The sequence below is a fragment of the Labrus bergylta genome, chromosome 4, assembly GCF_963930695.1.
Source record: "Labrus bergylta chromosome 4, fLabBer1.1, whole genome shotgun sequence".
In the NCBI taxonomy this organism is placed as follows: domain Eukaryota; kingdom Metazoa; phylum Chordata; class Actinopteri; order Labriformes; family Labridae; genus Labrus; species Labrus bergylta.
Window position 1 is genome coordinate 27,350,389 of NC_089198.1, and position 12,307 is coordinate 27,362,695.

Sequence of the window (12,307 nt, forward strand, 5' to 3'; positions counted from 1 at the left end):
GATTTATTCATTTGAAGGATTTTTAAATGGAGCACCACAATCAGGTCAAACCTTCGGCCTCTGGTAAATATTTGACATATCTCTTATTTGCAAAAGCATGATGGCATTGTATCTTAGGGCACATAAGCGTGTTGGTGTGAGCATGTAGCTGAAGTGCAGCCGATTTCAATTAAATGAATCCAATGCAGCGATTATGATATCTAGAGATAATCATAACAGTGTAAGGGAGGTGTCAAAGATAAAGAGGGGTTTATTTTTTGACTTACACAACCATGCTTCTTGGTTTTTTGCTTCTTCACTGGGCTAGCATTAGTAAGCATATTCACAACATTAGCCACTGGAGCTGCTTTTTTGCTACAATTGACTCGTAATTATTGGCTGAATTCTTTGGAAGCCATGAACAATTATTGGTTATTGTCGAATGTATTGAGATGAGGTTTATTTATGAACGATGCAAAAAGAATGAGGACGTTTCCCTCAGTGTGGCTGTCTTCTTACATTGTCCAGTTGTGTAGCTATAGAGTTTGTCTTACAATTTATTCAGAATATCCTCCAATTAGTGGTTTAAAGGCTTTCATAAGACTACAGAGTTGTACTGTTTATCCGTCTTAATACTAAAAGAGACAATCTGCCCACAGCCACCACAGAAAGACAGTAAAAAGCCCACTTAAGCAGAGGCACCTTCAGAGTGCATGGAAAGTGCATCCATGTAAATATTGAACGCACACACAGTTTAGATTTCACTCAAGGATCAATATTGAAGCAATCTGGACGTTAATCTCATTTGCACTTCGGCTTTCTTCTTGGCAAAAGCTGCTGCAGACCGGCTGTGTGGGATCTCTGGCGGGATTACAACAAATTCAGCATTTAGAGAATTTTTTCAAGAGACTCACATGAATATTTCAGGCCAGCAGGGTCAGATGTTAGGCAGATAATCAATACTTCATTTAACTCCGTCATTTTCTACTCTTGAAGGGTTTTTTCTTTAAACAGAGAAAAGGAGCTTTTAGGAGGAAGAAAAATCAATGCTGTTGAGGAGTTTGGGATTTTATTGAAAGCTTTAGCAAAAAGGATTAAGTTGAGCTCCAGTTGAGATTGAGTTCAGTTTTGTTGCCTGTGGTTTCTAAGGTCAAGTATGAACTCTTAATGTTAAAAATCATCCCATCAATGTTTGGTTAATGAAATAAAAGAAAATGCTTCTTTCCATTACATCAAACATCCTTTTTCTAGATCAGTTCATTGAAATGCTGAGATTATTCTGGATACACTCACTGCCACAGCTTTTACTAAAAGCTATTAAAACATATTTACCGTTTTCCCCACAATGGGCATAGGAACAAGTGAAACTATAGGAACCATTGTAAAGCACCATTCATTCATGCTGATGCTGTAGTTTTTCTGACATAAAGGTAAAGCAGGTGAGTCAGGAACAGCTGACCTGAACCTTCACTTTATACCGTGTAAGCTGCTGTGTCCGTTTGGCCCGAGAGTTTTATCAATAACTCTCTCTCTCTCTCACGAATCGGATCAATGATAAATAAAAGACAAATGTTACTTAAGATCCACATCCAACTGAGGGACTGGATCAGCAGGTCCGGACTTCAAACAGCAGAAACAAATCGAGGGCCGACATGTTTTGAGATTGGTTATTGATTATGGCTGGCTACAGTTCAGGTCCTCGCTGGTGACTCTCTGCCTGCTCCCTCACTAGGATCCAGCCGCTCATGGGTTTCCAGGGAAAAGAGATGCTTTAGGGCAGCAGAGGTTGGCAGCAAGCAAATCCATGAGCCTCCAAAGTAAGCTTTTCCCTCGGCTGAATTTAGCTGTTTATTTTTCTTGCTTTCATTCACTGAATTCGTTTGGGTGATTGGGCCAAAAGCGGTGATTCATCACATCACAAGCAGGACCTTTGCTGCCTTAAGTGCCCTCTGTTTTCCACGTGAGGGCCGAGGCGAGGAGGGTCATTTGGCTCAGTCCTGACGACTCCCATCACATCTTGCTTTCCTCCTGCCTAATGCACTTCAGAGGAAACAACAGTATGGATCATTCTCCTGTCAATAAAGTCATTAAATACGTTGAAGCATACATGATTGATTGGTTACAATCACGTTTTAATGTTGCAGTTAAAACTCAGCCCCTCCTTTCTTATCTCATACAAAACCATAACATAAGGTCAGCGCTAATTTGCTTGTTCTGAAAAGCATGATTAAAAAAACTTTTAGTAATGTCCACATTTACATGTTCAGTTTGGATTTAGTGTAAGTTGTTACATTTCTTAACTACAGTATTCACATGAATAAAAATGGCTTAAGTAATATCATTTGGGAAATACAATTTGCTTTCCAACAGACACCAAAAAGCTTATTTCTGGTGTTATGCTTTTTTGATGAAATTAGGCAGAAAATATTCATACCCTTTGAGAAAGTTCTATCTGTATGTTGACTCAAAGTTTGCCTTTTGTTATTTTCACATTTAACTTGAGTAAATGTAACGAGTCAATGAAAGTTCTCAATTCCAATGACTTTGCCTACTCATGAGGAGAGCAGGTATCTCCATCCTATGACACTCTAGCATTTCTAAACATGCTGAACCTGAACTCATGGACCTGGTCTGTGCTAACATTTTCATATTTACGATGCAAACATGGTAATATCGCTTTAGCATAGGAGGTCCACTTAAAAACAAAACTGTGAAGCTCATTGTTTAAAAAATATATATCTTTATTGATTTTTTTTTAAAGTATAAAACATGAAAATTACTCAAATGGTTTCCCAAAGGTGATCTGTGTGATAAGTAGATGAAACATCTACTTATCTGTGTGATAAGTAGATGAAACAAAGGCAGATATCACATCTACAGCAGATTTGAAGCTTATTATTGAACTTGTATGAAAGACAAAAACTCAATAAAGAATTTGAGTTTGGCCTTTTTAAGTCTTGACTACTGGACTGACTGAACCCTAGAGCAATGCTGCTGGCAAAGCCAGATGAATCCTGCTGAGCATTGACCAACATGAGACCTTCCAGAGACTTGAAGCTTTGTTGAAGACTTGTTTTTCACTTTAATCGCAGATTTTGATACTTTTCTCTTAAATGTTTTATCTATTTCGAGGTTGACAATATTGATGCTTCTCTATGTGTTTGTTATGCAGCTTATGAGGTTAAAGCAGACAATTAGCATTGGTAAGTGTGAGCTGCTTAAGTCTGCTCAAGGTAAAACGTTTTCCCTATGAAGTTAACTAAGAGGCTTATGTGTTCAATTTCTTCCCATTAAAAAAATGAAACTGTTTTATTTTATATATTAATATAGATTATAACAGCTTTAATGAGCTAGTTAGTTTTTGTGCAAGCCATGAAGACTGATTCCCGTTGCTTCAGCTCTTTATGCTAAGCTAAGCTAAGCTAATTACCCCTAATGTGGCTTCATATTTAATGCACAGACACCAGAGTGGTTTTAATACATTTCTCCTGTTAGAAAAGAAAGCAAATGTGAATATCCCTCAAATATCAAACTTTAACATAGAAGTCACATTAAGGCGGACAAGAGTTAGGCTGAGGGTTCTCCTCATGGTTCGTGTATAAAAGTCTGGACCAAATCAATGTTTGTTGTCATAGATTGGAGGTCCGACTGAGCAGCACAAATGCAGATAAATATTTTTTACTCAAGGGCACTTCAGCAGCTTTCACAGCTGTCACGTCTCTGCAAAATGATTTAAATCACAGCACACCACTATGATGCAAATAAGTAATATATCCCAAACATTGTTGGGTTCACTTACATGTTCACAAACAGATCTGAGCACTTTGGGGTTGAGGTTTGAGTCATGTTACATTTCTGTGATTACTCAGCAAAACAACTGGTTTCAACTTAATCACAGAATTTCTTTTGGCTTCAGTGCCCTTGTTTATTTCAAGAGCAGAAAACAATTTTGGAAAATTCATTTTTTCCTTCCTGCAAGAAGAAATCTGACCTGCCCTTTTTAGTAGCAGGGACTAAATTTAAACGCTGCTTGGTCCAGGTTGGTTTCAAACCAGTAGGCGTCGCTGTTTCTCTCTAATGAACAGCTGGACAGCAGACCCGAGGAGGTGCAGTGATCAGAGGAAAGTCCTTTGACATTTAGGAAACCTAAAATCCTTCCTGGAAGTACTCGTGGACAATTATTGTTTGTAGCCTTAAATAGGCCGTTTAACATGCAAAAAAAAATAATTCAAGAAATAAAATAAAGGTGCGAATATTGGACACGTTACCTCTTAAAACCATTTTTTTTTTGCATTCACTTCTTCTGTCCTACCTCTTGCTTTCAATTATCATTGTGGGCTGGACCAGTTACTAGACGAAGACTTCTGATTGGTTAATTCAGATGCCAATCACGTGCTTGTCCTGTAGCCTCCAGTTGGCTGATACAAACCACACCAGAAGTCAGAAAGTCAAATTTCAGCAAGGGGATATAACGGGAAGGGTGAATATCCCAGCTATTCCGAGCTCCAGCTCCTGTGACGCTGCATCGCAAAGAAGTGAAATTAAACTTCCAGACGTTTTAAACACTTTTCTTGAAAGGGGGTTTGCTATAAAGAAAAGGAGGTTAATTGGACTTGAGGACTTGTTGACTTCTTTTTCTTCTGTTTTTTAACGCGCTTTTCAGGCGCAGCGGGTTGCGCACCTGAGTTTCTGTGGCGACAACTTGACTCTTTGAGCAACTCAACCATCACGGTGACATTACCTACCCGTGACATGCCTGCTGTGGTGATCCTTGGTATGTCATCTCTCTGTGGAATAACCACCGGAGTCCAGGTGACAGCGGGGGAGAGCTGATGTGGCCGCTTCGAGGAGCGCACCAGTCTGATGTCAACTGGGATTTGACAGAGAGAGGGATATTGGGATGCAAGAGAAACCTTAGGGAGACAATCCTTTTACCTAGATTCAAGCCGGAGCCATGGCCTCTGAGGTGGTGTGCGGGCTGATCTTCAGGTTGCTGCTGCCAGTGTGTCTTACAGCTGGTGAGTTTTTATTCAATCTCCACTTTTTACGCATCATAATTATCCCATGCTGCTATGTGAGCTCACGGAGGTCTAAATTAACCAGATTGTTTAATTTAAAGCTTGTCTTAAACTATTATCAGTTCATAATACATTTACGTTTGGGGAAGTTGTGTGACTCTTTGTTTCAGACTTTCTTTATGAAAGATACAAATGAAAAAAATTTTTTACACTCTTACAACTCTGACATTTTATGAATCTTCAGACTGATATTTTATTGATGCTTGTGTGGATATGAAGATGATTTTTTTGGCTTTTGGATTGACCTCATGATGCTAGAGGTCACACATCACCCTCCTCCCTGCAGAAGTCTGCACACTTTTATATTGAGTCCAAAAACAGTGACAGCTGCATGGTGATATATTATTTTAGCAACCCAGAAAAGTTGTGCAACAGCATTATTTTTCACCCGGCTGTCACCTTTTTACTGGATGTAAAGAAACACAGTAGAGCTTAGTCACTGCAGAAGTGTGCTTTAAAACCCACGTTTGTGAGTCCCTCCACTCTGCATAGTGCTTGTGTCTCAGTTTTAACTTGACCTTGAGTCTGTGATGAAGTTTGAATTGAATTGTATATTCTATGAATGTGTAACAATTTAAAATCAGACAAATAGTCAGTGCATCTTCTTGTTTTGAAAGTCTGAAATATGAGAATAATCAAATCACAAACCAGTTAATTGTTTTATTGTCTTCTTCTCGGAACACAAACAGAAACTATTCTTCACTGTCAGGAAACAGGGAATCAAACTGCAGTTACATTTCCATTACATTACCATTGAATTATTTCAGATTAATTGATGTTGTCAGATCTATATGTTTGAATGAATCATCAATGTTGTTATTGATTGTTTAGCTGCTGACTGGACACTCATGCCCATTGATAAACAGTTATGATGTTAGAGCTTCTGTAAATGTCTTGTGTCGCTTCACATTTCTCCGAGTTGCAGTCAGCGGTGCAGTTTTCTGGTTTGTTTACAGCATTTGTACGTTTGTTGAGAAAAGCGCTGTGCACAGATGCTGTTTGGTTTGATTCACTTTTTTGCTATGCAGATTAAGAGGATCAAACTTGGCAGCTTATTTGGACTCAGGGGTGACTTTTTGGCACCTTGAGACAGACTGTGAATGTCTGATCTTTGACAGCTTAGTTGTTGCGTTGAAGAAGAAGAAGAAGAAGAAGGCACACAATTAAGTACTGATTAAGTGCTTCTGAAAACGAAGCTCTCGTTATGATCACACCTTTGATGCAGACTCTATTAAATGCAGTTTACTTTGTGTCGTAAGCAGTAATTCCGTGGTGAACCACAAATGAAAAATGTTTAGCGTCTAACGACTTCTGTGGTGTCTGTGTAAGACTTCTGAGGCTGAGGTACTTTTACAGCTAACAGCATGCTTTCTATAGATAAGACCCACTCAGTACCACCATAATGCATCACTTGACAGCCCGACGCCTGCTTTATTTCCAAAAGCAATGGTGAGGCGCATGCATTGTCTCCATTAATTCGTGGAAAGTCGTTTTAACAGTATGAATTAATAATGCAGTTGTGAGGGAGAAAAGAATTGCCTTCCCCTTTTATCGTAAACATACCTTTAATATTTGATGTTTTTTTCCAAGTGCAAATGAGCACTCGTCATTTACTGTGGCTGTACGCTGTAACGGACAGGATGGAGGAAATATAAAGTGGGAAATAATGAAGCTACATAGGAACTGACGGATGAGAGAACGGTATCTCTGTCATGAGAATGACCTGATGGTCAGCAGCTGATGATTTCCTCATTGTTTCTGTGGGACAGTCAAAAGTCTCACCTTAGTTAAAACTTACTGAAGTCAATCTTTACCCAACAAACTATTAGCTCACAAACAGCGTAGTTTATTTTTCCTTTAGTTTTTTGTCATATTTTTGGCCTGGACATAATTTAAAGCTATATTTATTTTCACTCTCTTGTTTTGGACTTTAATTTAATTCTTTTTTGCAAGAAAAGAGAACAGGGAAAGTACATTTACTGGGCTCTCCATGTTGGAAAAAACACAGAGAAGGCACACTGCAGCACTGCAGATGTCATCTGACTCCAAACACCTACATCACCGTATATGTTCAGTAGTTTTCTATATGTTGCACATCGTCGCTCTCCTCTTCTGTTCTAGTGAAAGACTTGTCTGCTGACGTTACATCGTCTGTGTTTCCTGTTAGCCATCTGACAGCACCTCTTTTGAAAAGCATAGAAACTGCTGGGCCCATGTGTACACAGTCCCTCTCCTGCCACACACATAGACACACACACACACACACACACACACACACACACACACACACACACACACACACACACACACACACACACACACACACAGCTACATTACGCTAATCAAACACGCTGCTGTTTATGTGTTTACTGGCAGAGTTTGGAGTGTGAATTTGATTATAAGCATGTACTCGCAGCAGATATCAAACTTGTGGCGTGAATGTAACAGACTGAGTAGCAGGTAAGATGGGTGGAGTCAGGCAGATTGTAGCAGCCGAGTTACTGAATAGGAATGAGTTAGAGATGCTTAGCTTTTGAGAGCATCAAGACAATCATTATGCTTTAGATTTGTCTCCATTGCTCTTTGTTGTAATACACATTTTGAGTCTATAAAATTAGGTGCCAGGATGTGGTTATGTACAAAACATATCTGTTATCTGTTAGCCCTATGATAGCTTTAACAAACAACCCACAGAATATGTGTTTAAGCTCCTGTGAGGAGTTGTTAGCCATTATGAAACAGGCTGAAATGAATACTGATTCCTCCATAAATCCTCTATATGATTTACAAAAGCAAAGGTGACCATCAGCAACTAGAATGGTCATTTGGAGGTGTAAATTATGTCACAGAGTTTTGGTTTATTTCATTATGGAAAATGATTATTTAGTCTGAATTTTACTTCGTTTTACTCAAAAATAATTTAGACAACAAATGTCAAACGGGCCTTTTAACCATTTAACTGCTTATATTAGACAATAGAATTGACACAACAAAAAGGAAAGATTCGGTAACATAATCCTGAAAACAGGTTCAAGGAGGCTTATGCATGGGATAAAAACAATATTTCAGGGAGCGCAGATGGCCTAGTGGTTCGGTCATGCTTCATGTAGGGAACATACGGGTATTGTCCACAAATCCTGATTTCCTCTATCCACTGTCCTATCAAATAAAGACAACTAGTCCAAAAATAAACACAAAAAAACCCAACAATTTTCAGGTTGTGAATTTACCAAATTCAATTGCACCTGCTTATTATTTCATCTTGCACCTGCTGTCTGTTAACAAACCAGGAGCATATTTAGACCTCCAGCATTAACAGTCAGAGAAGAAGAAAGACATATATAAGCTTTAGGAGGATTCAAGATTTTGTGTACATTTCAGATAAAGAATTTTGATTTCAATTGGTCTTGTCTTCAGCCTTAGTCTAAAACACTTCAATGAAAACCTGCAGCCTTATAGTAGCCAGTTTGTTCAAAGTTGGTTGTCTTTGGTAGCTAGGCAGCAAGCTAAGCAAGTCTACCTGAAATATGTATAAAATCTTCCACAAACAAATGGAAAAATAAATTCATAAACTATAAATCACAATTTTCCCCAATTTCAGACACACAAATTGCCATAAAAGCCTTAATATATATTTTTTCTGCTACTAGTAGCTTGTGCGAGTTAATGCTTGCTAGCTACAATAAAGTGAACATTTAGCTTGACTCTATGACTTCTTTTTGCTTCAATAATGCCACTCTCACTATAGCAACAGTATTTACCATAATACTTACACTTTATTTTTTTCCATAGTGTATTTATTGTCTGACAAAGCCTAGTTTTTAGCCAGTAAGAAGTTTTTAAAGGCTAGTTAAAATGAATAGGCCTATTGGTACTGAACAACTTTTATTCTTTCTTCAACAACCTACTTTCAGATTTAATGCTCCGTTTAAAACAGCAATTTTCTGTTCAGTGGTTGTATTCATGTGGTATTTGCTTTATTATTTTCTTCAGAGGGTTTGAATTCCTCAGTTATCTCCTGGTGCTTGGTCTGGCCAGGCACTGCACCACCTTATCTCATTTCATGACATTTATGTTTTTAGGCTGCAACTCTGAGGTCAGTTTGACTTTATTTCACATTTTATACTGGCGTTCTGCTCTTGTGTTTAGGCTTGTGTTGCTGTAATAGCAGCTTTTTCTAGGAGAGACAAAGGCTCGGTTCAGATGTGATTGGGGAGTTTTTGCAGTAATCTGATGTCTGAAAACAACGGCAGTTTATTTTCATTCTTCGTGTAAAAATCCTCAGATGGTGAGTCATACAGAGAAAAGGAAAATGGCCAGGAAGACTGCGGTCGACTGTCTGCAGGCTACCAGCTGGAGCAGAGCCATGCAGATACAGATAGATTATCTGTACCTCTTTGCAGTACAGATAAAAGGGGACTTTTATAGATTTCTATCTGAGCAGATGAATAATGGGGGGCAGAAGGGTTCAGACTGCCAAGTTGGGTGAAATAGGCAGGCTTAAGGCTTATTTTATGCCACATTTAACAAAGATGAAATGGCCTGGGTTGAGATAGAAAAAAACCCTGAGTCATTGCCTTGTCAGTCCCCCCCATATAGCTTTATGTTTCCAATCCCAAAGTGTTGAAAAAAATGACCCCAAATCAATAAACTTTGATGAAAGTGTGTGAGTTTAACATTTTTACCTGGACTTTCTGACTTATCAAGCAGTCTTGCGTGCATCAAATATTATTGGGTGGATAAATTGTCCGTGGTTTTCTCAAAGTTGACACCACCATAACATTTATTAACTACTGTTGGTTTCATTAGTGTGTATCTGAGTGCAGAGGAAACAAGGTGGTTCACTCACTGTGAAGGGCTGCAGCGAGGGAAAAGTCAGGGCCAAGTCAAATGTCAATGAATAGGCCCATTGAATTTCCAAAGATAAATAAAAGGCCCCATTTTCAGCATTTAAGTGTAATTTTTCAGAAGCTCAAGACCAGTAGTTGATCTCCGTGACTCAGACGGTAACTCACATGGCCGGGTTATAAACTCTGTACGTGTTGATTTAACCGCGTAGAGATATTTGGGAGGTCAGACTGTGTGTCCGCATTTTGTACAAGGTTTCTGTGTTCGTCTTTTCCCTCCCCTGCTGAACTACCTCCTGACCTATAAATGTTCAAAGAAATGTGAGAAATTGCAGGCCGGAGTTTATCACATATTTTGTGCGTGGCTGAGAAAAGCCTGAAAAACTCAAGTTGTACAGTATGGTCATGTGAAACTAGTTGGTCTGACAGCTGTTAAAAGCACACAGGTTGTTAAAAAGACACGAAATAGGCTTTAGTGGCGAAATGGGTAAGTGTTACATCAGTGTGGCTCATTTTGGATGCGTTAATTGATGTTCAGTCAGCAGGTGATGGGAGCCGTTTAACTGGTAAAAGCAGCGATCAGAGCTGATGGTCACTCTGACTCGGGGAAATGAGGCGTGTGGGGATCAATACATCAATTAATGGTTTTTGGAAGTCATGTTTGCACTTAAGCGTTTTAACTTTCATCATGAGCTCAAAAGACTTCCTTCATGGGCCTGGACTGTGTGTGTGTGTGTGTGTGTGTGTGTGTGTGTGTGTGTGTGTGTGTGTGTTTGTGTGTGTTTGTGTGTGTAAAGAGGGAGTGTTTGGGAAAGGGTGAGTGTGTAGTTACATAATTCAGTGTGACACATCCTTAATACTGAAACAGTGTGTTAGATCTTTCTTTTAGTGAATTTAAAAGAAACTGCTTATTTTCATTACCGCTTAATTTCATATTTGTTCACCAACTCAGTCCTATTTAGAGGTAAAGACCTTTAATATGAGAGGAGTGCAGCCTGAAGTGCATCACATAGAAACAACAGACAAGACGTAGGAAGGGACATTGACGACAAGCACTAAAATGATGAAAAATTTAAACAAGAAATAGGTTATAAGATGATAATTTAAAAAGGATTTAATAATAATAATAAATATTATAATAATGAAAAATGTTACAGTAGAAATAAATAGTTTTAAGTTGAAAAAGACAAATCAAATTACAGAGATTGACTATGATAAAAACATTATGGTTCATGGTTAAATGATTTATCATTTGAGCTCATTGTCAGGAGAAAAGTACGACCCTGGTGAAGACCACAAGCTGAAACATGTCAGCCTAATAAAGTTATTTAAACTACAAGTATTGCTGCAGCTTTTTGACCATTTCAAGCCTTTCATAAAGCTTTTCATTCATCACGCACCCTGGAAGTTAGTGAAATTGTGCCAGAAAACCCCTACAGTCTGCTTCTACAGAAAGAAAGTGTGAAATCAGATCACACTGTTTAAACTTTATATTTAAATTCAGTTTGAAATGGAAACATTAAAAGAAAAATAGGACATCCTTTTAGATAGGTGTTGGATCTCAACTCACCTACATATCTACATAGTTGTCATTTATTAAGATAAGAACACATTGTTTATTTATCACCAAAGAAGTCACAAGAAATAATGAGATTTTTATAGTTTTACTGATTACCTAAGGTTCATGTAAGGTTCCTGACACACATAAACTGAATGACTTTAAACAATTACAGGGCATGTAGGAAACGCAAAAAACAGCAACAGTGTTTTAGTGAGCTTAAAATAGATATTGAATCTAATTTTAGTCTTCGATCATAAATAATTAAACTGAATACTTAATCCTTTTCAGGCACCTGATCATGGCATTTTAATCTGGTTTTGCTCCGTGTGTCTGTGGCCTCTAAAAGTCACCTTCCTGTTTTCTAAACTCAGCAGTAGGCTACATCATGCATTTCATCAGCATCTGGTTCATGACACCAGGGATTTTGTTTTCTTTACAGATTTATCAAAAAAACATGATCTAGCATCAATTATTCTCACAAAGCGTGAAACACCATGAGTACTATAAAGAAATAAGATCCTCACAAATGACTTGAAGCTTTACTGTATGAGGAGCTGACCGCAGCCGGCTCAGTCAGTCGATCCTCTCTCTTAACACCCTCGCACTGTCTGGTGATTACTGTACTTCAAAACAAACGTCAGTCCCACTGAATGACTGTATTAAGCTTGGGCTCTTTGTCTGATCCAGGCCAGATGATCAGATAATTAGGCTAGTGAGTGTAAAGTTTGGTTTGGGGAATGTTCTGTCTTTTTATTACAACCAGATTTCCTTCACCAGGAACATTTTTAATGAGTTTCACCACATGTGTTTCTCACAAATCTGTGTTTGGTTTATCTCACTGA

General features: G+C 38.4%; 1 protein-coding gene across 1 annotated transcript in view; it reads left to right on the forward strand.

The window, feature by feature from the left end:
- The first annotated feature begins 4,444 nt into the window (after positions 1-4,444).
- The window catches only part of LOC109981593 (piezo-type mechanosensitive ion channel component 2), a 97,963-nt gene continuing 90,100 nt past the window's right edge, over positions 4,445-12,307 (forward strand). Inside the window, exon 1 of the mRNA XM_065954272.1 lies at positions 4,445-4,997. Coding sequence (XP_065810344.1) covers positions 4,934-4,997 — 64 coding nt within the window. The 5' untranslated portion in view covers positions 4,445-4,933. The remainder of the gene's footprint in view (positions 4,998-12,307) is intronic.